Source organism: Drosophila suzukii, chromosome X, assembly GCF_043229965.1.
Source record: "Drosophila suzukii chromosome X, CBGP_Dsuzu_IsoJpt1.0, whole genome shotgun sequence".
NCBI lineage: Eukaryota > Metazoa > Arthropoda > Insecta > Diptera > Drosophilidae > Drosophila > Drosophila suzukii.
In genome coordinates, this window is record NC_092084.1 from 3,466,476 (window position 1) to 3,493,196 (window position 26,721).

Sequence of the window (26,721 nt, forward strand, 5' to 3'; positions counted from 1 at the left end):
CTTAAGCCCTGTCCAAAAAAATGTTGCTTTGGAACTATGTGTGCCTTAGACAATATATTGATTTTATGTATTTCTTTGAATGTATTTTGTATTTCCTTTATGAATATATATATGTAAATTGAATTGGCTCAAATATTTATTTTGCTTTTAATTATTTATCAAAATTGTTCTATAAATAAATATTATTTTAGGAAATCAATATTCTTAAGGACTTAGCTAGATTAAATGTATTTAAAAGACAAAAAATATTTTATACATTTTGTCCATGTTTTGAACAGTTGTTAGAATAATATCAATAATATAGTGACTCTTTTTAGTATTTTAAAGGGTTGTTGTTAAAATTACAAATATTATTTTCTGAATGCAATATTTAATTAAATTTATTTAGAAGACAGAAACAAAGAAAGGAGTTTTTGAATTTTATTTAGCTTAACTGTTTTCAAAAAATGTAAAATTCTAATAAAATGTAATTTAGGCCTTTTTCAACTAACCCATTATTCTGGCCTGTGTTCACTGTGCCGGCGCCTCGGTTCGTTTCAGGTTTTGGGCCTGTACCGCCTCGTTTGGCTCTTTGAAACGGCCTCTGCCGCCGTCGACTGCGCCGTCGGTTTTATGTTTTTCTGTAGTTTTTAGTTTTTGAGGCTGCATAAAGTTTAAACAATTTGGCCGCCGCTCGCGTTTAGTTCTCTTTCGCGTGCGCCAAAACCAAGTAACCAAGTTAACAAGTTGCCGGCCGAAATAAATTTCGTTTTTTCGGCTTCAGCTTCGATTTTTTGTGCTCAAACGCACTTGGGTTTCGGTTTCGATTTCGATTTCAAGTGTTACAGATATATATTTTGAAGTGCTCGATTGATTGGCCGATTGATTAGCGCGCCACGTGAAAGTGAGTTTCATTGTTTGTTTTTCCCATTTTTCGATTTTTTTTTATTTTTATTTTGTTGCTGTTGCCGCTGGGCTGCATTCCACGTTACAAATATTTTTTGGAAATATTTTTTGGCTGCGTGAGTTTGGCAAGCGGCGCAAACATTAACCCACTGCTGACCTCTGGCTTTTAACGCGTGTGTTGGGCAAGGATTTTAACGAGTGTGTGATGAAAAAGCATGCGAAAATGTGTGTAATGGAAATTGGTAATTGGAAAACAAGGTGCGGGCTATACTGGCCTTAAAAAATGTGAAATATTGAATTATGTATGATGCCAAACTGTAGGAAAAAGAATTTATACTGTTTTTTAATGTGTTTGCGTTCAGTGACAAATATCAGGAATGACTTGTGAATATTTTATGAAGAATTTAGACCTAAACAAATATTTGTATATTTTAAAAAAATTTATTTTGTTTCTTTTATTATTTTTTATTATTTCCTAACTTGTTTTAAATTGTAATAATCTGGATGAAACTTAATTGAGTCATAAAAACGCCTTGAAAAGAGCCACCTGCATCCACCAACATTTTTTCAATAAATGCAACACTTTGCCTCTATCAACCATTAACCACTTAAAGCCGGTTTTCCTTGCTCCAGTTTTTGGGGTCTCGTGGAGTTCGACAGGTGAGCATCGCACATCGCACATCGCGCATCGCGCCCAGATAACAAGATAGAGTCAACAAGTCCCACGAAATCTTTGGCGGCCTTGAAACCGCTCCAAAGCCGAAAGATCAACAAAAACCAAATTCCGCACCAAAGGGGGAATAAATAAACATTTTCGGTGAACTTAAATCGGTTTTGAAGCTGAAGGCAGCGACGCATGCGCAGCGGCGTGTAAACAATAGTGACCCACTTGCCTCATCTTTCAGCAATTTGCTCGCTGCACCGGCGAAACTGCAGTGGATTGTGCAACCTGCGAGGGAGATTAACATATCGAGGCAAATGTGTGCAATTGTGCAAATTGATAGGCCCCACATCGGCGGGGAAAGCAGGGGCTTCCAGTTACGCAGCTTGAGGAAATGCTACATGATACTGTGCATAGTGGGGAAAATGCAGAGTCTGCCTGCGAATTGAGTCGAGAAATTTCCCGAAACTAAAACAAATAACAACAATACCTAATTGCACTAAAATTACTTGGCAAATTAGCTAATGATTAAAAAAGTTGTATAGTAGTATATTAATAATACCAATTATAATTATTAAAAATAAGTTGTTCTCCGTATTTAATTTTTTTTAAGAATTATTTTATCTGACCAAAGCTGGATTTAAATGTTATAAATACCGTTTTGCATTTAATCCCATGTCTAGTTATTACATAATTACTTTTAAAATAAAGTAAAGTATTGAGACAATTACTTTCAAGCTCCCTTTGTTGCATTTTAGCCAATAACATGTGAGTCAGCAGTTGGCCGAATTTCCCAACAAATCCCCAAATACGCCGAAATTCCACCACCTTGAGGTGCGAACTAATCATACTTTCGAGAAACCGCCAGCTACTCCCCCGAAAGGCCCACAAAAGTCTCAATTGGCCCGCTGACCAATTGAATGTTAATCAAAAGGCCAAAAAGCGAGGAAAAAACTCGGCCCTCGCCCATCAATTACCACTTGTCAATGTCGCTGGCTTCTTTTCTTACCGGTTTCCGATTGTGGCCAAAAGCGACATGGCAGTTGGCCGAAAGAATCCAAAATCCAAAACCAACGGAGTTTGGCAAGAGACGCGAATGACCTTGAGGGGAGGGGGATTCGAAATCGAAATCGGGGTTTGTCGCTTGGGTTTTTGGTATGAAAGTCAAGGTTGGGTTTGCTTGATAGTTGTTTCATGATTAGCATTTGCCATTGTTGTTTCTCTGTGCTTTTTTCAATTCCCCTTTGAGGGCTTATTTTTATGGCTTATAGTCTTGTTTAAGCGCTTTTTATGAGTGTCATCGGCTAGGAGGCAGATACAAATTGATTAGCCAAGGAAAAAATGCATACTGACAACTAAAACTTTTAGCAAATATTGAACATCTGTCAGCTATTAGCAAATATAATTAACTTTTTGTCTGACCGAAGAAATGTTGATAGATCTGTGTACCTGTGTAAATATACCAAATTTATTTAGTTGCTATTTCTGTGATATGAACCTTTCAAATGGAACAATTGAGAAACTGTAAGATGATTTTATTTACTTGAGTATTACTAATTTATTCAGGTGTTGAATCTGTAACCTATGCATCATACAATTCGAATAATTGAGAAATTGTAAGATGATTTTATTAATTTAGAACGAATTTTGGTCGACAAATTTCGAAATGGATCCAGAATAAGGAATGTCATACCTCGTTGAGCTTGTAATTAAATTCCCAATCGATTGGCATTTAAATCATAAAACTTTAATTTTTGGCCACTTTTCGCAAAAATGGATGGATAACCCCTTACAAAAAATGCGAAAATGGGTCAAAAAATAAATTTCCCTAAATGTGATAAGGATCGTTAGCCTAGATTGTAAGCTGCTCATAACAGTCAGTCGTTTTGTTCTGCGCCTAGATTTGACTAAATTACGACATAAAAACGGCCTAAAAATAACGAATTTTTCGTCAACAAATAAGGTTTCCGATTTTTCCACAAAAAAAATCAGTATTTTCGTCGACAAATTGCGAAATGAAATCAGATTAAGGAATGTGATACCTCGTTGAGTTCGTAATTAAATTCACAATCGATTGGCATTTAAATCTTCAAACTTTAATTTTTTAAAAATTTTCGAAAAAAATAGATGATACAACCCCTTACAAAAAATGCGAAAATTCGTCAAAAAATAAATTTCCCTAAAAGTGATAGGGATCGATAGCCTTGGTTGTTAGCTGCTCATAACAGGCGGTCTTTTTGATATGCGCCTTGATTTGACTAAATTACGACCTAAAAACCGCTTAAAAATAACGTATTTTTCGCCAAAAAATAATACTCCATATTTTTGCACAAAAAAACGCAGTATTTTGGTCGTCAAACTTCAACAGGAGGTCAGAATTACGAATGTGATATCTCGTTGAGCTTGTAATTAAATTCCCAATCGATTGGCGTTTAAATCTTCAAACTTTAATTTTTAAAAAATTTTCGAAAAAAATAGATGATAAAACCCCTACAAAAAATGCGAAAATTCGTCAAAAAATAAATTTCCCTAAAAGTGATTGGGATCGATAGCCTTGGTTGTTAGCTGCTCATAACAGGCGGTCTTTTTGTTATGCGCCTTGATTTGACTAAATTACGACTGAAAAACGGCTTTAAAAAACGTATTTTTCGTCAAAAAAATGCTAGTCCCTATTTTTGCCCAAAAAAGATCAGTTTTTTCGTCGACAAATTTCGAAATGAAGTCAGATTAAAGAATGTGATACCCCGTTGAGCTCGTAATTAAATTCCCAATCGATTGGCGTTTAAATCTTCAAACTTTAATTTTTGAAAAATTTTCGAAAAAAATAGATGATACAACCCCTTACATAAAATGCGAAAATGGGTCAAAAAATTAATTTCCCTAAAAGTGATAAGAATCTTTAGCCTAGATTGTAAGCTGCTGAAAACAGTCGGTCTTTTTGTTGTGCGCCTAGATTTGACTAAATTACGACTGAAAAACGGCTTAAAATAAACTTTTTTTTCGTCAAAAAAATGAAGGGCTTCGTAACATTTTTTCAGTCAGACACCAGGTAAACAGAAAACTTAGCAAGTGGCAGCTGGTAGCCAAAAGTGAACTTAAACAGCTGTTCATTTTCAAGATGGCGGCCCCTTACATATTTCCCCTCCTCCCACTGACCAATAGGATCTGATCTCCATTGGAAAGAACCGTTAGTTGTGAGCCAAACGCAGACCAGAGATGAGCAACCATGGCCGTGTCAGAAGCATGTCACGGGCTTGTCGCGATCTTGTCACGAGCTTGTCACGATAAGCTAGAAGTAACAGTTAAGTCCTATGTATTTTCTTAGGCCGTGCCAAAAGGAAGAAATCACTGGGGCATCTCTAAGTAAGCTTGAATTAAGCTAATCAGCTGATCGTTTTACACCTACTAAACGTATATGATCGCCTGGTGTCTGAGATTAAGAAACCAAGCAATTTGACCAATTTCTCGACGAGCAAATAAGGTATTTTGGACTTCTGATTTCTATTATTGACATTTCAATGAGGTCTTAAATGTAGTTTTTTGGTCTCAGACACCAGGCAAACAGAAAACTTAGCAAGTGACTGCTGGTAGCCAAAAGTGAACTTAAACAGCTGTTTATTTTCAAGATGGCGGCCTTTTTACATATTTCCCCTTCTCCCACTGACCAATAGGATCTGATCTCCATGGGAAAGAACCGTTAGTTGTGAGCCAAACGCAGACTAGAGATGAGCAACCATGGCCGTTTCACGAGCTTTTCACGAGTTTGTCACGATATGCACGAAATATCAGTTAAGTCCTATGTATTTGCTTAGGCCGTGCCAAAAGGAAGCAATCACGAGGTCATCTCCAAGTGAGCTCTGATTAAACTGATCAGCTGATTTTTTCTACACCTGCTAAGCGTTTATGTTCGCCTGGTGTGCAACATTAGGAAATGGATAAATTTGACAATCGATTGGCAGTCAAACCTTAAAGTTTCAAGTTTTGACCAATTTTCGAAAAGTAAGACGAAAAAGATGAATATGGAATGTAATACCTCGTTAGGCTCGTAGTTAAATTTCGAATCAATTGGCATTTAAATATAAAAACTTCAAAATGCAAATATAAATCCATACAAATTTGTCAAAAAATATATTTATCTTATTTACCCCTCTCGCAGGCCACCAACTCAAGACGTTGCTCATCCTTATTGAGCGCATAACTTGACTTGGAACCCCAACTAATTTTGGTTTTCATTGCATGGGGATTTTTGGACCATTTAGAGTGTGGCAGCTGCGGCAGCTGCGGAGGAAACATCGTAGAGCGATAGGGAATCGGCAGACCAACAAATGTGTTTATGCAGCTGCACTGAAAAATTAAGAGCGATTCCCGCAGGGCTGGATTAAAAACGGCACGGAGGATAACTTAAAGTGCCGCTTCCGCTGGAAAAACATGGCCATATCAATATGTATGCCTTATTTATTGACTTGCTGGGCTGGGAAAACGGGGCTAGGGAATGCGAACGGGAATGCCGCGCTGCAGGATGCCGCTTTTTGACAGTTGGCACGTAGCCGGGCCAAGACGATGGGGCGTATACGTATTATGAGTTATGAGCTCGCCTCGCCGATCACGTATACGCCCCCTACGGCTGGCTGACTTTCAGGGCACCCCGCTGTCCCCGCCCCGCCCCCGCCCCTGGCCACTTAAAATAATGTTGATGCCGAACAATTAAATAGAAGGCCCCGCGATTGTGAATTTAATTACAACTGTAAACAGTTTTCCTCCTTTTTGGCGAGGGGAAACCGAAAACAGAAAACAGAAACAGAACAAAGCCCAAGCAAACATTTTTGAATGCCATATTTTGTATTTTCCCCGTTGTGTGTTACTTATTTTTTTAGCCAGCCATTAGCAGCGGACTGAAGGGAAAACGGGCGGAAAAAGGGTTCAGCAAGGGGGGGAAGGGGCGGTGAAACACTACGCGCTGAGAAAAGCAATTTTCCGGTTGAGTTTACAAATAGCGGGCGCGGCCAGCGCTGAAAATAAATGACATATCACAGAGTCTGGTCACCTTTATGCGATGTCCAAAGTAAACACATGAAAGCAATGCGCCAGGGGCGTGGGCGCGGGGTTCCAAGGGGGGCCTCCGCCGCATCCTTGTTTGTTTATTTGCCTGCCTCCGAGGACTCCTTAGTTATGCATGTGTGTGTGCGGGGCGTGTTGTGTGCATTTCGATGTATTTGGCTGCGGATGCGGTGTGTTTTAGTGGTGGCCTGTGGTTTGCTCGCTCGGTCTTTCCGGAATTCCGATGAAGCTTGGATTGAATTAAGGGGAATCAAGATTCCTATCTTCGTGGGATTCTGGAGCAGAGCTCAGACTTTGGCCTATTATCACTCATTTCCATTCAGTTTCTGGGAGTAAAACAAATTCCGATAATTCATTGCGTTAATAATAATGTTATAATGTTATAAATGATAGATACTATTATTATTATAAAGCCTAAAACCTATTGTACAAAAAACAATAGAATGGCTATAGTTTATGCTAGGTGGTAAGGGAAAAAAATAATATAGTTATATAAATGGAAGAGGTTTCTTTAGATATAATGATTGATAAGATATTTAGCTTCCCTCATTGCTGATATTTTTTTGGGACCTCTTTGCTCGTCCATCTTGATATATATACCTGGATATTAATACTTATTGCTAATGAAAGATGTTAAAAGAATTTTTAATCCTAAAATGGATTATAATGCTATTTTTGGTTAACCTTTTTTTCATGTAGTCTCTGGTATGAAAACTTTTAAAAAACACCAATTCCTTTCTGGTATTTTGTACCCATCCTTTTGATTAATCATAACTGGATATTAAGATTTATGGTTATTAGAATATGTTATAAATATTGTAAGGCCCAATACCGATTTTATTTTTATTTTTTTATTGGTTAACCCCTTTTGATATTATATCCGGTTTTGAAAACCCTATGAAATTACCCGTTCCCCATTTTTATACTTTTTCGGGACATATTTGCCCGCCCTTTCTGGATATCAATAAATGGTTGCCATTCATTTTCGGCCAACTTCTGTAGCCCTGGTAGTTGGTGTTGTTTACACGAACACACTTACACCCACACCCACACCCACACACAGACAGACACACATTCCCGAGGACAGTTATGAATGGCAATCCATTCGCTTAATGGAATTTCGTGTTGTTTAACTTTTACGTGGCGCCCAAGCGAAGGGAGGGGGGGGGGGGGTGGTTTGGGGGGAACATATGTGTGTCCTTGGGTCAGCTGGGGTCGCCCTTAGCCACCCACCACCCCCTTGTGCGACCCATCATCGTAAAGCTTTATTAGCATTTATTATGCAAGACTTTGCCTCGGTCAAGTTTGTGTCTCTGTTTTAGTTTTATGATCGCTTCCGACTCGACACCTAACCCCTTAACCCCTCTTCGCCAGGTTTTAATTTCAATAAACGCACATTTTATGACTGCTCAGGTTTATGACCACGTAGGATTTATTTATTTTTCATTACATTACGCCAAGTGCGGGGCCGAACTTCAAAACTCAACGGGTTGAATCAATTGGACGGCTTGCAGGGGCTGTAATGGGTTAAGGGTGGTGCGTGTGTGCGTGTGGTTCGCATGTGTAATCAACAAAAATTGCCAAAATGTAACTCGATAATTTCGCTCGCACACAGCAATGCACCCGAAACCAAAACAGAAATAGAAACAGAAATCGAAACTCTGAAACCGAAACTGAAATTGCCAAAATGGAAATCGAATTGCCGCACGGAAAATTCTGGATTCGAGACTCTGGATGGGGGCCTCGGAGAGTGGGAGGAAATTGGGAAAAGGGTGGCAAGGGGAAAGGGGAACGGGGAAAGGTGAGAGGGGGGAAATGCATTTTCAGGTGGACAAATGTGGCACTGCGTGCGTAGTCGAGCGACAGTGTGCAGCAGTGACAAATGTTGATAAGATGCCATCGATTCGCATAATTTATGCTGCCACCATGGGCCACAGTGGGCAGGAAAAGTATGTCGACAGCCGGAGGGAAAAGTGTGTCCTTCAACAGAATTTTTGAGGGAGCTCCCTATATTGTTGAAAATGTGTCAACAAGTTCTTAAAATAGTTTATTAATAAGCTGAGTTCTGAAAGATATAACTTATGATGATGATCAAAATTTATCAAATAGTTCTTAAATATTACAGATTAAAGATATCACATATGGTGATCTAATATTCAAAGTGTTAAATCTGTATGTATGTTCGATGTAAGGTTAAGAAATGAGTCTTCGTATTACACTTCTTTCAAAGACAACTAATATATAGAAAATTCCCAACGAAACCACATAAAATTGAAAATTCGGTTTTAAAAGTAGTTGCATTTTCGGAGGTGCAATTAAACTTTTGAGGTCTACTGTAGCCCCTTGGGGAATATTTCCTGGGACACCCACTCGAGCACACATGCCCACACACACACACCCACAGACTGACTCACACCTAGGCACTCACACAACGGTAAGTCTCTGCTGGCGTCGCTGCCGGCGTCGCCAACATATCGAGGACATTTAAATCGCTCTTAAGTCTCGTTTAATTGGTACTTAGCATGCAAATGCAAAATGAGGCGAGATCCAAGGCAGCAATTGTCGCACTGTCTGTCTCGCTCTGTCCCTCCATACCCCTCTCTTTCTTTAGGTCCTTGTTGGCCTGTTTCTGTGTGTGTGTACATATATGAGTTCCTCTGTGTGGGTGTGTGTATCATTAGTTACATGGACAATATGCCAGGCACATCGTCAGTTTGAGTTGCTTTCGTTGTCTCAGGCGGAGAAACCCTTTCTCCACTTCCTTTCTCTTTCTCCTCTTTCCGCTTTCTCCTCTGCAGCTGCTTTGTTCAAGTGTGTTTACCAACACAGGCACACAAAGAGTTTTGCCAACACAGAGAAAATTAAACAAGCTCATTTTAAGCCCCAAAATAAATAAAGTTCTTTACTTAAATCTGCTTTTGTGCAATTGAACTTTTTTATTATGGAATAATTTTATAAGTATTTTTTAATAAGTTGTTGTAATTTCTAATTATAACAATATGACATATTATAAAAATTACTGATTTTATAAATGTTGTTCAATTCTTAAAAGAAATCTTTTATTACCGAGATGTTACTGTTTTTTAACTTATTATTTTTACTTTTCCAATTTGCCCTGGCCTTTTCGCTCAGTGCACTCCAGCCATAGCTTGAGAGAGCGCTGAGAATCGAAACGAATCGAATCGAATCACATTGCATCAAATCAAATCAAATTTAATTGAAATGCCATGCAAAAATATTTTGAGAGCAGAGACGAAAATTGATTGATTTTTGGCTAGCCATCGAAAAGTCCGATTTAAATGCCACGCCCCCTCTTCGCCGCCCATTTTCCCTGCGGCCAGCACTCATTGATATAATTACAAAGTTTTGTTGGCCAGTTGATGAGCCAGTTGGAAAACATAATCAAGAATGCGATTTTGCCGTTGCCCATCTCGCTCCCGCAGCCCAAAAAGTTTTAATTTCAAATGAAGTTTGAACATGGGCGTGGGCGAAAGGGGGGCCTGGGGGATGGGCAATAAAATAATCAAAGCGTGCACAAAAGTGCAACGAGAATTGCCGAAAAACTGGTAACAAAAGTAAGCGAAATGAAGAAGAAAGGCGGAAAGAAAGCGGGGTGGCGATGCCGTCATCCAAATAGGGGAAAAAGCCAAAAGGCATGGGACAAAAAAGAAGGGGTATTTGGTTGGCGATAGGAGGTATGATAAGTCCCTGTAAGTATGCAACACTAAATGTTATATCCAAAAGTCAGGACTATTTTTCATTGCATACTTTCGGACACCTTTCTCTAAGTTCGCATATTTTAAACTATTGAGCTGTTAACCTCGTATCTGAGGTATATACCAACTCATCTTACAGGGTGTTCCTGTATGTAAGTTAATGTTATATTCGAAAGTAAGGATTACTTTTCATTGCATACTTTAGGACACCTTTTTTCTAAACTCGCATATTTTAAACTATTGAGCTGGCTATCAAATATCTTGGAACAGTTCTATCTACGATTTTACTTATCCTTCGTATCTGGGGTATATACCCCCTCATCTTACAGGGTGTTTGGGCTTTGAAAAAAGGGTTTGCCCAGCTACAGGGCAGTGCAAATTTACCTGAAGACTGGGGGAAATGGGGGCGGACAAACTTAACCGGAAATCTAGTCGAAAAATGGGCAAAGTTGCCAAACGGAAGCGGGCGTCTAAAAATGCCAATGCCGTTTGTCCAGGCGCAATGAAAGTCGGCCAGAAAGAGACAGTGCATGGGCGGAGGGACAGGGACAGCTATTATGCGCCATTAGGGCATAATTAAAATGCTCCGAGCAGCGGAAGCAGCAACAACAACAAGTGCGGCCAAGACGCTGATAATGACAACACGCTGAAGGAGGAAAGTATCAGGTGGAAAGGGGAGAAAGTGCAGGTGAGCGGAAGAAAGCAAAAGAAAGCGGTGGAGCGGCGACAAAGTTGCCAGGGCAAACATAAGAAAGGGTTGCCCAAAAAGAAGACACTAAAAAACAGGGGCAAATCAACAGGGATAGTTTTAAGGCTACAAATATACCCAAAAAATCTTAACAGACCTTAAATCCTTTTTTAATGTCTAAAAGTATGCTACTATTTCTATTAAAGCGATAAGTTCGTTCCTTCTAAGGAGACATAAAATCGCAGGATGAAAATTTTATAATCTTTTACAACTCTTCGGGTTGTGAAAATTCTTTTTAAAAACTACAACTTTTAAGAAAACAAAAAATTTTGTAAGACCCCTATAAAAATTTGAAAACCACTGCTTAAGGACTTAACCAAATAGAAGAGGGGGAATTAAGCCAAAGCAAAAGACAACAGCTACAGATATCCTACTCGAGATATTGTGTGTGTGTTTATTTTATTTGGGACTCACTGTACTTCCAATTCATAAGGTGAAATAATAATATCATTGTCTTGAAAATAATATATTTGATTTTAATTGCTATGGGCATAAAATTATTTTTAATGGCTTATCCACAATTGAGTTAAATATTAAATGAAATAGATTAGCAATATTTTGTTTGCCCTTAACAGTAATTACTTTTCATATGTCTCGATAACAATCGCCCGGTTCTATTATTTTGATGACCACTGTGTGCTGTCCATTCGGCTTGGAATTGGCAATAAGGACTTTGAAAAAGGACTTCACAGCTTTCACTTAGATTCGCACACTCTTTGCCTCTTTGGGCATTTTTTTCCTTTTTTCCACATCCCCATGATCAATCTGTGCAATGAATTTTGGCAATTAAGCAATCACTTCGCTCATATGCAAGGAAATTTCGGGGCCCGGTTCTTGGGGATGTGGTTCTTGGGTGGGGGAACTTGGGCCCCAAAGATGCTGGCAGAGCTCAAGTGCACTATCCAGCCGAAAAACTAGTCTCAACTCAACTCAATGAAATGTTTGTCTGTTATATGTACCGTTGCGTTGCGTTTGGGTTCGGTTTGTCCTGCTTTTTTTGGGGAAAGGAAGGAGGAGATCCTTCTGCTTTTCCTGCTGATTGCCTTACGCTACAACAGGCAATCTATGGGAATAAAGATATGCATATGTGTGCCGTGTGTGTGAGCCATGCATTTTTATGGCAGTGCTTTTTTGGGGCTCGGGGAGGACGGTGGTCTATATAGGGAGGGGATAGGATAGCATAGAACGCTCTCGAAAAAGCAAAAGTTTTCACTTCAAGTACTTTTTTCGCTCTGCTTCTTGGCTATGCTGGTTTTTTTGGCAATTTGCTGTTGTTGCGATTGTTGTTGTTGTTGCATCATCATTCGCCTGGCAAAAGAGTTTGAGCACTTGAGTAGCATTAAAGCATCAAACGATTGTCTACGGAGCCAAAGGCAATTGACTTCTGCGCTGAACGATACCGGAGAATATGTGCCCTGGGATGGGATATACGGCGAGGGGATAGGTCCAAAAATGACAGGGAATATTAGCAATCTTGAGATGGGAATACCCTTCGTAGAATAAAAAATAAATTTAAGATAAAGAGATCATCTATATCTTCTATATAAAAGTCAATTATTATAACAACGAGAATCTTGGGACTTATAATCGAACTTCCCTAATATTATTATTATCCTTATCAATTTTGTATACCTCTCAAACTACCGATCTGAATGATATGAAAATTGGTACTCAATAAAATTGGTACTCAAATAACCTTAAGCTTGGCCAACTCAATTAAAAGGGTATCAAAATTGGCCCATTTTCCATCTTCCCCAATACATAAGCCTGTGTTTTGGTGTAATTTTAGTGCTACAGATTTTGATTGGGAATTTCGTTATGCTACTCAGCAGACTTGACCTCATCCCCATCGACGGGAAATGGATACCCTTTCCCCCCGCCGTCAATCAGATTTTCCCGCGTGATGGGGAAAATGAAGTGCCAACGTTTTCGGCAAATGGCCAACAATCCAATCAAATGCGCCAACTCTGCCGTCAGCTGCTCAATTAGCCACACTGAAAGAAATACTCAGAAAATTGGGGGAAAAAAGTGCATTTGAAAGAGAGCCACTGTTCGTTGCATTGTATTTAGAAAACATATATACCTCAATTATATTTAATTTTGCAAATGGAAGTGCACAAAGCCCGAAACTGATTCAAACGATTTCAATAAAATTTTTACATATTTTGTGCAATTTATTTCGACTATAATTTCATCAATGCTACACTTGCCCTCTCTTTCCGGCTAAAGAGGTCATTGCATTTTCAATTGCGGCATAATCGGACACAAAATGCTGCAAAATGTAGCAAAAATATAATATAATCATTGTTTTTTTGTGATTTTTTGCTCAGCCGGGGTGGCATTGAAATAATTTAAATTATTTTCGCATTGCATTGAAAATTATGGGCAAACAATTAAGCGGACAGTTTTTGGCCTTTGCCCGCGGCCAATTGCTGTTTTCTATTAACTCTTTGGGCCCAAAGGGGCTTAAATAACGCAGAAACACACAGCACACAGCCGCATTGTGACATTAAATGGCATTTGAATATTTTGGATGCTTTTGCGTATTGCGTTCGGCCGGCAGAAATGCAATTAAAATGTAAAAATGTATTAAGCTACTTTGGCAATTTTCCTAATTACGCGCATTAAAAGCAAACAGTGAAAAAATGTGCATTTTACACAATTTGCGAGGGACTTTCCCCGTGGCAGCGGAAAAGTTGACTAAATATTGCAAATTTGATTGTCACACAATTTCGGCTGCATACTTTCAGGGGGCGCGGTGGAAACTCCGCCTTCTGATGCAATTATGCTAAGAGAAAAGCAGTTTCCCATTTTCCACTGGGCAATTACCATTCCTTGTAGTTAGCGAGGTATTTCAATTAGGCTGGAAATTTGTCTCAGTGATTAGAAAGGGGGGACGTCTTCAGGGGACTCATTACAGAACTTCTTCGTTTTTAGTTTTAATTTTAAAATTATAAGATATTCAACCCTATCAACTTCCTATACCTATTTTCTATAAAATATTAGATACAACCAATTTTACAAAGAAATATATTTATGTAGATTTATTAAAGCCTTAAATTCCATTGTTGGTATAAACTCTTTAGATGCCCCTAAGCTGTAAAAGTATTTTTACAAAATATGTAAAAAATATGTTGTACAGCACAGCATTTTATGGTGTTTATTTCGACCCGTTTCGCTGACACCCAATGCCTTTTACCATTGACCCCTGTTTTTGCGAAGCTCCCCATTCGCAAATTTCCATTTCAATTTCGCTTTCTGCCGCTGCTGTTCTCCTTTTTGAGAGCTGTCACCGAACATGATTTATGCACCGCCTCTGCGGGGGCGTGTCACTTCTATTGCCGTCGTTATTCCACTGGCCGATGACAGAATCTGCCATTGATCGATGCAATTTGCAATGGATTAATCACGCAAAGAGCCCGGCCATAATGAAATATATGTGTTTTTATTTTCGCAGCATGCAGTTCGGTGAAAAGAGGAAGTTGCTGGTTGTCGGCACCCTGCTTATAAGCCTGGCCTTGGTTCAGGCCGCGGATCCCAGCTCCGGGGATGCACCCCACATAAGGCACAAGCGTGGGATCTTCTGGGACTTCTTCCAGAAGATGGTCATCACCAAGAACCTCATAGTGGATGTGAGTTGTAATACCCAGTTGCGTTTTCTTACATACTGAATACCATTTCTAGCAATACACGGACACACGTAACACCCTGAATGACATATACAATACTGTCAATGAACAGTTCAGCGATCCGGGTCCCGAGAAACCCACCAGTCGTCCTAGGGTGACGACCGAGAAAACTGTGAGTATTGCAGGGTTGTCGAAGAATATAGACTATATGTGGTATATACATATTTTTACCATAGTCCATAAGCGGCGAGGAGAGCGGTAGTAACAGCGAGGAGCCCACCACCACGGAGGCCTTCACGATCTCCCGATACGAACTGGGTCGCATCCTGGGCAGGAACTTCCGGGGTCTTCAGAAGCTGGCCATGACCGAGTTCGATACCGCCCTTAACGTAAGTACTTTTCAGTCAATAAAAAAATAATTATAGTATTATTATAATTATAGTTATTATAATATAAAAGTAGTAATATTTTTTATAACATTACAATATGTATGAACAACATGTATCGATAGTGTGGACAAACCTCTTCTTTTAGTAGTGTTACCAGATACTTAACTTAGTCCTCACAAAGCACCAAAGAAGAACACTTGCAGAAAAATATGCAAACCAGTTTTCAATGTAAATCCATCCAACCCAACTATTCTAAATAAAGCTACATATATTACTCGAAAAGCTACCCTTCACATGTTCCATGCAAACTAGTATAAGGCTTTATAACACTGAATTTATTTAAAAAGGTCTTCGAAACCTTTAAAAAACAAGGCCTTAAAATGTTTTATGAACCTTTACAATAACCAAAACACATATGCTATGGTTAATATGACTTTTTGAAATAAATCGAAAATCAAGCTATCAAGCTATGGCCTTAAAATACAAATTAAGTTACAATAAAGCCTACAAATGATATTTGGATCATAGATCTTCCGAAATGCAATACCTAATACCCCTTTGAATATATAATATATATATATATATATAATAATAATAATAATATATATAAATATAAATATATAAATATAAATATATTTTTCTGTTTTCCAGGCCACCAAATACAATCTGGCTGAGTACAAATCGGAGGCCGATAAACAGTTCGCCAACAGTTTGGCGGTGGAGAAGAAGAACAAGCTGAAGAGTCTCAAGGGCTGAGCCACGCCCCCTTTCCCAGTGCCCCCCGATAGTTATCTCTGTGATAGGCTGATGACTGTATTCCCCTGTTTTTTTGCTTATTTATTTGTTAGCATTCTCGCAACTACGTACATATAGTGTATCGAATAAAAGGCGGATGTGAGTGCGGATGGGGAAGTGTCCCCGAACGCATGCGGATTCGTGTCTACGACTATTGTGTGTCAAATTAAAAAGTTTTCTGTCATAATTTTATTGATAAACTTTTAAGTTAAAAAAGGAGCACCGAAAAAAGCGGAAAACAAACACCGAAGCGGAAGAGAGTAACAGAAAGGACAAGGATGAAAATGAAAACATTGTAAGACCGGGAAAACTAAACAGAAATTGAAGGTCTGTCTCTGGATTTTTTTTGGGTTTCTTTGGGTACCTATATTTATTATTTTTGTAAATATATATACATATGATTAAACTAATATTGTAAGAAATGTTCTAAGTATGCGTTTGGTTGTTGTTAGGTCAAATAAATAGAAATAATTAATAATATAATACAATTTTAATATTTTGTTGGTAGAAGGTAATTTAGTATACTTATTCTTATTTTTTGGGATATTATTTAGTTTTTCAATGAATATGAATTCAGAAAGAGGTCCCTGTATACTTCTGCCGCTTTTCCCTACAAAGGCTGTAAGTTTGTGTTGGCTGAAATCGAAGTAAAGTTGCAAACAAATCCAAAAGGCAAAACTTGGTAAAATACAAAGACAGTTTTGGGTCCTGTCTGCCCTCTGCAGGATCTGCTTTCTCCTTTCTCCTCGTCCTGTTCGGCTCCTTTGGCCGCCGCATAGTTAGCAGAAACCACTAAAAGTGTCATAATTCGATGCCCATGAGATGGCTGTCTCGAAAGTACGTTGGCCGACAAAACTTTGGCGGTAATGACTGTCGTTCCCCCTGAAAGCCCCCCTGAAACCCCCCTGAAACCCCCCTGAAACCCCCCTGAAACCCCCTTGAAAACCCCCCTGGAAGCACCTAAAACTGCCTTGTGGTGCAACTGTGCGTATGAGCAACCTGCCTTGTCTGCAAACTTCTGCCGGGGGAAAACAACGGAAAAGCCAAAAAATACCAGGCGAATGTTTGCCAGCCGGAAACTTATCGAAAGTGGCGAGCAGTTGCAGCTGCAGTTGCCGGGGGAAATATCTCTCAGATAAACAGATTCCCCTACACTTAAACATTCATTTCGTCATTTGATTATCAAAACCATTGGGATATAACACATTAAGTTAAAGTTTTTGAAAGGCAGGGAATATATTTTTGAAACCATTATTAGTTATTAAATTTTGTAAAAACTATTTACGATGGTAAATATTTTATGTGCCAGATGGTTATTAAAAATATCTGCAGGCCAAAAAGCAAAAAATCTCGAAAATAAACATACACTGCCCGAATGAAAATAAATTCGGAGTGAATAATTTATTGCGCTTTGCTCGTGAATTGCTATGAAAATATTGTTCTGGTCATTTTCCCTTAAACAACTGGCACTCCATTCCATTGAAAACAAAACCCCCTCCCCCCACACATTCGGCTGCAATTTCAGCTCTGCTTTCAAAGCCCAAAGTGATAATCTGATTTATGTGAAGTGTTTATTTTCGTTGGCAGTTTTTATTTGTTGATTGTGACATGTGAGTCAGTTGGCTGTGTATGCTGATTGCCTTAATTGTTTCGGGTTTTGGCACTGCGACGCATGTGCAATTATGAGTAATTTGCACAATAGAACAATTAGTCTAACAGCTCTGGCCGAAAAAACACTAAAAACCGGAGTCCAGTCCGGAAGTTTCGCATCTGGGCGACGTGCCAAAGTTCAGGCCTTATGAGTAATGCCCCCACTTACGTAAGATGCATGTAAGTACCCGGCGAACTCATTCAATTAGCGGCGAAAACAAGCCGTAATTCGATCAATCGATCGGGAAATCCTACTTGGCATGCTGAAAATGTCATGACATTCGGTTCGAATAAATCTACAGTTGTTTTCGGCTTGACATTGGGACATCCGCACTCATAAGTGAATAAATGAATTAGCTAAGCGAGGCTAGTCGATCAAACAGCAGTTGAAACCGACCGAAATGTAAACAAGCTCCGAATGACAAGACAATCATCATAAGGCAATAAAAAGTGTTGTGCATATAGCAGGGAAATACCCTGGAAATATCTCAGATTACGCGGGGTTAAAGGGCTCAGAATTTAGTTATAACCCTATTGAAAATAATGCTATGGCTGTTTCCATTTAGTAGTGATTAGTATATCTCTTGAGTCCTTTTACTAAGAAATCCTTTTATAAAATAAATTTTTGGAATTGATTTGAGAGCGTTTAAATAAATATTTTTTCTGCTTTAAATAGTATTTATTATATTATTTTATTATTATATATTTATAAGCCAGTAGTTGTATATTTAGGAGATTAAAATTTTACCCTATCGCATCTTTGTCTTTCACAAAAGAGCAGGCTGGCCCGAAACTAGATCACTTCAGAATACATATATTATCCCCATGCAAACTCTTAAAAACCACCCATAAATTATAGGCCAGCGAAATAAACGAACTGCCCGTCATGGTGACTGATCGGCAGCATCTCGACTATATAATTTGGATCTGGAGTGAGTGAAGGTTGTAGATGGATGGAGAGACGGTCGCCACACGATGTTTGTCTTTATGATCTCGAATGAGTGTTTCTGCGCTTGAGTTCCCTCCGAGTTCTCGGAAGTAATTGTTTACAATGCGGTTTTAATTTGAATAATTACGATTCAAATGTAAATCACTTGCGGTTTGCCCTCCGTGCCAAATGTTTATTGCTTTAATGTCTCGATGGCTATTGTTCCCCTGATTTCCCAATAAATTTGTGTTCTCGAGGCAAAAGTACACTGAACTGTCTTTTGTTGCGAAAAGGGGATTAATCAAATAAGATATATCGTGACTACTAAACTTTTTCAGTTTATTTATGATAAATATTTTCCAAATATTATTCTTTGTTTACATGAACTGATCAAGACACATGTTCCCAGTTTATTTAAAATGGAAATTTCCCTATATACATACCCAAATATAAATACTTGTATATTTGTTTTTATGAACTGATTAAATGAAATTGTTCTCCTTGAATTGACGTAATTTGTAATCAGCCTTCTGTGGTTCAAAGATCCCCCAGCACATTTTTTCTTGGTCTGCCTGAGTTAATTAGCTCCGAACTGATAACCACCGATCTGTGATCCCCAGCTAGTCCCCACTTATCAGCAATTTAGTAAATCGCAAAAACACAGGTCACGATTCCAACATCACTTGATTTAGCTTTTATTTTTATATAGATCACAAGAAAAAAAACAAAGAAACTTATGCAACGAAGAGGGGACCTCCATCCGGAACTCCATCAGATACCTGAAATGGCAAGAGAAGCTGGTTAGTGGATGGGATATTTTGGGATCAGGACTTTTAGGCGGGACTGACCTCACGGGGCCGGGGAGCTGGGTCCGCCGATGGGGGCCAGAAGGACCTTCTCGGTGGGGGCGTCATAGGTCACGGGGATCTTGGGCGTGGTGGAGGCCTCGTCGGTGAGCTTGTGCTTCAGCTCGTCGTACTTCTGGGCCACCGAGCTGCCGAACTCCTTGGCGCCCTCGCCGATCTTGTCCGTGTAGGGCTTGGCGGCCTCGGCCACATCCTTGGCACCCTGGTTGACCTTGCAGCCGAGGTTCTTGAAGAAGTGCTTGAAGTCGCTCTCCTCGGGAGCCTTGACCTCGTCGCACTCGCCGCGCACCTGGCCACCGGCCACCAGGAGCACCAATCCGATCAGGGAGCACACCACTAGCGATTTCATCTCGACGCTTTCAGCTTGACAACGCGACTGATCGGTCCGCTCCGAATCGGCGGTCTACGATCTAAAAATCTCGGTCTCCGATCTCCGATTCTCCGGTTCTCCGGCAACCGGTTAGGCCCCCCTCCCATCCCCTTGCCAGGGGCCCAGTTCCCCCTGCACGCCCCTGGCTGAAATAAGCCCCAATCAAGTTGCGTTCGTGCGCTCGCTCGTTCGGCGTTCACTCAATGCGAACTGCTCTAGCTTTGTTGTAATAGCAGCTCCAGTGCACAGCGAGAAATTCCACGCGAGTTTGAAAAAACCACTTTGCTACTAACACTCGGAATGACACTAAAATACTGAGAAAAAATAAAAATACAATTTGTTACGGCCTATTCATTCCCGCAATGACCTGACAATTACAAACTGTTTTGAAATGGCTCAAGAACATCCATTATAATTGGACTTCAACATAAAAGTCAGAATATATTTACTATTCTGAGATGGAAAAAAACAAATGTGTAAACTTTATTAACATTCTTAAAAACAAGAGATAAGGAGTTGTACTTTTGCTTTTGAATTAAAGTGTACTTCTATAAGTTAAATCCACAAATCAATTTGAATAACTTAAGCTTCAATTAATATCAGATTAACAAGATTTTTTGTTCCATGTATAAATATATAGTTCCTCCAATTTCAAATTAATTGTTTTCATTTGTATTACTCTTAAAAAAGTTTAGGTCGGTTATATATATTTTTTATGATCCAAACCAGTTCCAACATAAGCTGTAATAAAAAAGTTTACGCTAAAAAATATAACAAAAAAACCTTTCAAAAAGCAAGGGTACTCGCGAAAAAATCCAGAAAAATACGTTAATATATAAAAACTCGTACCTATTTCTTCAACAAATTGCACACAAAATTAAGGGATAATCAACAACAATTGGCGAAGTCACGAGGGCTCTACTATTCACCAAACAATGTTTATATACTGCCATTAAACACCCAATTTTACCACCAAATCAAATATTATTTTCAGCCCATTATTCGCTATGTCAGACCAGCTTTATAGAGTTTTGATACTGATAAGGTTTCACAGAAAAACAATTATTTTGTTTGTGTGTTGGCTGAGCTAGGGAGTATTTATTCTTTAAAAGATTTCACCTTGTTCACTAGAAAAAAATCTTAAGTATAGAACTCATTGAACTTGTCGGATTCTTGTATTTTTTTATGAATCTGCAGTGCGTTGTGATGTTTCCCTTGTGCCTTTGGGGCTCTAAATATTTAAAAAAATGTTTTTCGTTAGGTTTTAGCTCTTCCTGTTTTGGGGGGCACATGGAGGCCTCGGTCGCTTGGGATTCACCCAGTTGTAGCAGCAGCCCCGATGATCCCGCGCAGAACACCCAAATCCCGACCAGACAATCGCCTGGACGATGGGCAGTGACAGGGCGACCATGACGATGATTGTCAGGAGTGCGCAGGTGCCCAGAAGCTGCATCTTTCCCGACGACTGGCAATTAGCAATTGATGTGAGATCGAGGCGGGCAAAGAGCCTTTGGCTCATGATTCACACCCATTCGCAACCAAAACCGGCTCATCAGCTATGCCAGAGTTGCAGGGCTTCAGTCGGCAGGCTGTTTGTTTATTTTTGGCCAGTAGCCCCAGTGGTCAGAAAAGTCCAGAAGAGAAAGTCAAGAAAGAATCATAATCGTGAGTCACCGGGGGGAGGAAGCGGTTTATTAAGAACCGTAACCCAATTGGCTCGATGCGCTAAACAAGTTTCGGGGTTCCAGTTATGCTAAATACAATAAATATATTATATAGGTCTGAGTAACAAAAAAATAATATATAAAAGAGGGGAATATTATAATAATATATTGTAATAACAGTTAGACGCTTCTTTATCATAAATAGGAAATGCTCCATGCCATGTAAGACCTGGAAACTTTATTAATTATTATAAATATTTGTAGGTATATGGCTTATCTAATTCTTCTCTGGGACGTAGTCCACCTCATTGGCATGATCCTCCAGCCAGTCCAAGTGAACCGGAGTCGGAGAAGAGGTGGTTTGCTCCTCCTTAAGATCATTTTTTGAGGAACTAGATGGTTCCGTGGTGGAGGAAGGTCCCTCAGCGGTGGTGGTGGTGGTGATTTCCTTCTCAGGCTCCTTATCCTTTTCCTTATCCTTTTCAGAGTTGGCAGGAAGCGCCAGCACATTGACCAGCATGTTTATGCGCTGGAACAGCGACCTGGTCACATCCCTGGCCTTCTCCTCCAAGATTTTGGCCTCCTTCTCGATGTTTGCTATCCAGGGCTTGGCCTTCTCCAGAGTGCACTGCAGACTGTGGACGAACTTGTTGACCTCACTGGGACTGGGAGTGGTCACCGCATCCGCATCCGAATCCGAGCCCGAATCCCCTGCAGACTTGGCCTCGGAGCCGCAGACAATCGAGGCTGCCTGCATTTGGCCAAAACAAAGGCACAGGCTGGCCAAAAACACTGCGATTATCAGGGAATTAGTCATCGCGTTTGTGGATCTCGAATCTCGAATATCGTGTATCGCCGCGGAGGCCCCAAACTCGACTGAAACCCGTTTGCAGCCGCAGTAGTTGACCAAGTTCTTGGGTATCTGGTGGCTTTTGGGCTGGGCTTTGGGTCTTCGAGAGGCGAAGCTCGGCGAGAAAGTCGTCGGGCCACTGAAATGCATTTTAGGCGAGCGAGAAGAGAGGCCCAGAGAAAGAGAAAGAGGGACCGGAGAAATGGGAAATGCCGGGAGAGACGAAGAATTCTCCAGAAAGTGTCGAAGAGAAAAGACGCGAATGGAGAATGATTCATTGGTACTTGGAATAATTGCAAAGGTGACTAATCCATCAACTAGATTTTTAAGCGGTGTCGAAATGATCCTATTTTCAAATTTGTAAAGGAATCAAGAACAGTAATTTTTGTTTTTAATGATTTTATTATTACCTATGTTTTAAGTATTTTTCTTACTATCGTTAGAACTAGACAGCTAGTTAGTATATTTAGATTACATATTGAATATGTAATAATGATGGTTCTTCATTAAATCGAAGAGATACTTTAAAGAGATACTTTTGTAAGCCCATTTAATCTCTAATGTGTTCTAGAGTTGTACAACTGTGAGTCATCAAAAAGTCATCAATAAGAGGGAGACAGCAAAATAAGGTTCTTAAACAGGGACACACATAAATTTGGGCAATAAAAGCAATATAAGAAATTACGTATCAATAAATACTATAGAAATATTCCATTGTATAACAAGCAGAGGTAATAAAGCTGAACATTTCCCTCCGTTAAAATATTCCAAGAAACGAGGTGTGTTTTTCACTTTTCATTTTTATTTACACAAAAAAAAATCATAAAAAAACTTAAGCGTTTAGGGGAGGAGGGGGCAAGGCGGAGGACTCTCCCGGAGGACTACTTCCTCAACTTGCTGCAGTTGCCCAAAGCATCCAGGATGTGGCCGTGGCCGCACTGCTGCTCGCCCTTGAGGATGTCCGGGTTGATGATCTCGACGTTGGCCAGGAAGCCGCGATCCTTGCTCATCTCCTCGGCGGAGTCCTTGGCCAGCTTGTCGCGGAAGTCGTCGAAGCGGTCCTTGAGGTCGCTGCCCAGGACCTTGGCCTTCTCGCCCAGCTTCTGGGCGCCCTCCTTGAGCTCCGAGCCGAGGTCCTTGGCCTTCTCGCCCAGCTTCTTGGCCCCCTCCTTGATATGGCAGCCCACGTTCTTGAAGAAGTCCCGCACCTCGTGCTCCGAACTGGTGCTGCTTCCCGTGATCTCTGATATCTTGTCGCTCACATCGCCCAGTCCGGGAATCTTGTCCTCGCAATCGAAGAGTCCCGCCCGGCTCTGCAGGAATGCTCCGGCCAGCAGGAGCAGGACAAGGGATCCTTGCAAGCTATTCATCGCGATGTATAAGGTATATAAGGTATATGTATATTATTCGGTTCCTTTGGCTTATCCACAAAACCAGACTGAACGCCGACTCCGCTGAGACTGACCTGGGGCGCCTCGATTTCCACCCATTTTATTCGAATCGCCGTCGCCTTTGTGTGTCACTTGCTTCGCATTTTCTTTAATTCAATTGGCGAACGGCAACAATCATCGCAATTGTGCGCTGATTTAAGCACAGCTCGACAAAGATACAGATACGCAATGATACAGATACAGATAAAGATATATATCCCTCGGATAATATATCCCTTTTCCGCCTTCTTCCCAATCGCTGTGACTTTGTTTTTCACATTTCGCCACATAAATAAACACGTACTTTTTCGCCGAGCCGGAAGCTGTGACAAATATGCCTTATAAATAGACTATAGACTATGGACTATATAGTATATATACCATACTAGGCAAGATGCGTTCAATTGGTATTTACACCCGACTCAGACGCACTGATCTGGAATTGACCCACAATGGCACGAGCTAGTGATTATGCAACAATTGGCGAGGCCATAAGACATTCTCGAAGAACTGCGAAAATTCGAGGGATAGGATAGGCCCCATAGGTGATAAAGGAGCTTAAAGTATATTTATCTTTTCTTATCCTTAGCTATTTGTATTTTAAACATGATTTGTTGTCCCCATAATAATGCATTTATCCACCATATGTTCATCGCCATATGTTATATATTGGGATTATTATGCATAGTCCATAGATAAATAAAATATTTTCCATTTATATATTATAGCTAACCAACGGAAGTGACAACTAAACACCGTCTTACTTTGCCACATGAACATCTTAATCAACCCTCGAAACATGTTTATATAGGGAAAACATTATTGGTTCCAAAGTTGTAATTTTATTGATACCCAATTAAAGCAACAAATTAAATCGAACTTTCCGTATCATCTACTATCAGTGTTGACTCTAGTTCCAAGCGCCGGTTTCGTGAGCCCCGATTGAGTGGGTTTCTCCCTCGTTGGGATTGACATCGTATATATCTTCCAAGTCGGCATCATCCTCTTGATCTTCCAGGTCCTCAGTGTCGTTATCATCGCTCTCGCCATCGTCATCGGCCAAGGGGATAACATCTTCCGGACTTGGTTCTTCGGTGACCTCTTCTTTGGCGCCTTCTGAATCGATTTCGGGATCTGTATCACTTTGTTGTTCGGTTTCCTGTTCTGGTTCCGTTTCAGTTTCGGGATCGTTAAGTTCCGGAAGAGTCTTGGATTCCGGCTCATATTCGGGATCATTGAATTCTGGGAGAATAGGTGATTCCGTGGTGGTGGTTGTCGTAGTGGTCGTTGTAGTAGAAGTGGTTGAAGGTGCACCTTAAAATCAAAAAAACTCATGTGTAAAGTTGAGTTCAAATGTGTGTCGTGTAATATAAACTCACATTCCTCCGCCGTGGGATCGAACTCACAGCGAATCCTACGCTCCATGGACTCATCCCTCAAGGGTTCTGGAGTGGTGGTGGTTCTGCGAGTGGTGGTTGTGGTGCTAGTGGGCGCCTGAGTGGTTGTAGTTATGGTTTTAGTGGTGGGAGCCACCACAGGTTTCTTTATCAAGTCCCTGCCTAGAAGGAAGTAAGCCCATATTTAGTATACTTAAGATGACCCTGAGTATGGTATAATCTGATGAATGAAGTGGAATTCTCTTCGAGGTCTCTTCTTACACTCCGGAAGACTTGGCTCGAAGTCGCAGCGGATCCGCCAGTCCATTTCGTCCTCATCGAGGGGCACCACCACCTTTTTGGGCCGCCTTACATAGTACACCTCCTTGACCTCGATGATCTCCAGGTCGGGATCGTCGGGGGAGATGCGTCTGCGCACGAACCTGTGGCGCTCGCCCTCCGGAAGAGAGCGGGCCTGAAGAATCTCCAGGCAGGAGACTCCCAGGAGCAGGAGAATCAGAATCGAGGATCTGCTCATCGCGTAGTCTGCGGTTCAACTATTTTGTGAGCTTCGCTCGCAGAACGGAACGGAATGAAAACTGTGCGGAAGCTTATCAAACTCGATAACCCTCTGACCTTGGACCCTGGGGGAGGGGCTGGTGGGGCGGAAGAATCGGGCAAGAGCCCCGCCAAGTGTTGCATACTTTCGGTCTGCTCCGGTTAATTGCGGCCCACGCCTCGTGACGATGCATCAATGTCCGCATAAATTAGATTTCCTCCACGGACGCGTAACAAATTAGCCGCAAACATAATTGCCACGAGCTTGGCTAAATGCCCCGCCCCCTTTCCCAGGGCGCCCCTGAAGAGGGAGAGGGGGAGGCACATGGCGAAAATTGGCAGGTTATTCTGCTGCCCGTTTTATTGGGCATATCGGAATCACCGAGGCGCAAAACAAATAAATAAACAAATTTTGGACTCACTGTTTAGCAAATATTCAAATGTATATTCTTTGATATAGCCAGCATGTAAAAAGAATAATATCCATTTTTAATAAATATAAAAGATTGTAAACAATGTTATTTAGCCATTTAAAAAGTTCGTATGATTTAATAAATGGGTATAAGGCTTTTTTTTAACTGTTTTACTGTACTGTTTACAAAACTAGAAACAACACAGGAACTTATAGTTAGGGGTATGTAAGGTATAAAAAACATAGCTCACACGGATTGTTAAATAACTACGGCTACTAACAACTGTTCCTAAATGGAATATAATAACTGCAAAAAAATAAAAAAGGTTGTTTTCTAATTTAAGTGAGCTCAAGGACTCAAAGAAGAAACCGAAAAATAAGCAATGCTGTGAAAATATACCAAAGCAGACATATAGTAAACCAATCAATCTGCATTACATGTTACATGTTAAATTGCTTCTGACGGTTATAAGCAATATTGTTAATATTATAGATTTATAGGATCCCTTGTAATCGATATGCCCTCGATCGGTTCTCTTGGGTTACAAATTCCCCAGCAGCTGACTCATTCGGCAGTGTCAGGACCTCGCCTATCGATATGCTCGGCGGGCAGATGGGAAATATGTGAAAAGTCATTTTCCCCATACATATTTTCCCAGTTCGCTTACTTTCTCTGCGTTTCTTTCTACCCATCTCTTTTTTCTTTTGCCCCTGTTTGTTTGTCATTTTTCAATGG

General features: G+C 40.3%; 5 protein-coding genes across 6 annotated transcripts; 1 reads left to right on the top strand and 4 right to left on the bottom strand.

Moving 5' to 3' along the window:
• The first annotated feature begins 656 nt into the window (after positions 1–656).
• On the top strand, positions 657–16,338 carry LOC108015102 (uncharacterized). Its single transcript, XM_065868167.2, has 5 exons — positions 657–883; positions 14,526–14,700; positions 14,753–14,869; positions 14,934–15,086; positions 15,738–16,338. Exons 2-5 carry the CDS (start codon positions 14,527–14,529, stop codon positions 15,840–15,842), a joined length of 549 nt encoding a protein of 182 aa, XP_065724239.2. The 5' UTR covers positions 657–883; position 14,526; the 3' UTR covers positions 15,843–16,338.
• Positions 16,339–19,124: 2,786 nt separating this feature from the next.
• On the bottom strand, positions 19,125–19,710 carry LOC108015063 (uncharacterized). 2 transcript variants are annotated; one of them, XM_065867702.2, is made up of 2 exons: positions 19,308–19,710; positions 19,125–19,256 (listed from the first exon to the last, which is right to left on the bottom strand). In XM_065867702.2, the coding sequence occupies exon 1, from the start codon at positions 19,672–19,674 to the stop codon at positions 19,309–19,311; it is 366 nt and encodes a 121-aa protein (XP_065723774.1). In that variant the 5' UTR covers positions 19,675–19,710; the 3' UTR covers positions 19,125–19,256; position 19,308. The 2 variants fall into 2 exon arrangements, with proteins under 2 accessions (XP_065723774.1, XP_016936791.1); XM_017081302.4 differs by having other exon boundaries at positions 19,125–19,238; positions 19,308–19,708.
• A 1,789-nt stretch (positions 19,711–21,499) lies between these two features.
• Positions 21,500–22,250, bottom strand: LOC108015065 (uncharacterized). The gene has a single exon (XM_017081305.4). The coding sequence runs from the start codon at positions 22,174–22,176 to the stop codon at positions 21,637–21,639; it is 540 nt and encodes a 179-aa protein (XP_016936794.3). The 5' UTR covers positions 22,177–22,250; the 3' UTR covers positions 21,500–21,636.
• A 741-nt stretch (positions 22,251–22,991) lies between these two features.
• LOC108015054 (uncharacterized) lies at positions 22,992–23,683 on the bottom strand. Its single transcript, XM_017081294.4, has one exon. The coding sequence runs from the start codon at positions 23,577–23,579 to the stop codon at positions 23,091–23,093; it is 489 nt and encodes a 162-aa protein (XP_016936783.2). The 5' UTR covers positions 23,580–23,683; the 3' UTR covers positions 22,992–23,090.
• Positions 23,684–24,458: 775 nt separating this feature from the next.
• On the bottom strand, positions 24,459–25,577 carry LOC108015040 (coiled-coil domain-containing protein 80). Its single transcript, XM_017081272.4, has 3 exons — positions 25,298–25,577; positions 25,019–25,198; positions 24,459–24,953 (listed from the first exon to the last, which is right to left on the bottom strand). Exons 1-3 carry the CDS (start codon positions 25,551–25,553, stop codon positions 24,550–24,552), a joined length of 840 nt encoding a protein of 279 aa, XP_016936761.3. The 5' UTR covers positions 25,554–25,577; the 3' UTR covers positions 24,459–24,549.
• Positions 25,578–26,721: the final 1,144 nt, after the last annotated feature.

Bases quoted from the DNA above. Each gene is read 5' to 3' on its own strand.
- LOC108015102 (XM_065868167.2), top strand. From the start codon at position 14,527: ATGCAGTTCGGTGAAAAGAGGAAGTTGCTGGTTGTCGGCACCCTGCTT. The intron at 14,870-14,933 runs GTGAGTATTGCA...TTTTTACCATAG, and splicing joins GGGTGACGACCGAGAAAACT to TCCATAAGCGGCGAGGAGAG. The intron at 15,087-15,737 runs GTAAGTACTTTT...TCTGTTTTCCAG, and splicing joins AGTTCGATACCGCCCTTAAC to GCCACCAAATACAATCTGGC.
- LOC108015063 (XM_065867702.2), bottom strand. From the start codon at position 19,674: ATGAAATCGCTAGTGGTGTGCTCCCTGATCGGATTGGTGCTCCTGGTG.
- LOC108015065 (XM_017081305.4), bottom strand. From the start codon at position 22,176: ATGACTAATTCCCTGATAATCGCAGTGTTTTTGGCCAGCCTGTGCCTT.
- LOC108015054 (XM_017081294.4), bottom strand. From the start codon at position 23,579: ATGAATAGCTTGCAAGGATCCCTTGTCCTGCTCCTGCTGGCCGGAGCA.
- LOC108015040 (XM_017081272.4), bottom strand. From the start codon at position 25,553: ATGAGCAGATCCTCGATTCTGATTCTCCTGCTCCTGGGAGTCTCCTGC. The intron at 25,199-25,297 runs GTAAGAAGAGAC...ACTTCCTTCTAG, and splicing joins CGAGCCAAGTCTTCCGGAGT to GCAGGGACTTGATAAAGAAA. The intron at 24,954-25,018 runs GTGAGTTTATAT...TTTGATTTTAAG, and splicing joins CGATCCCACGGCGGAGGAAT to GTGCACCTTCAACCACTTCT.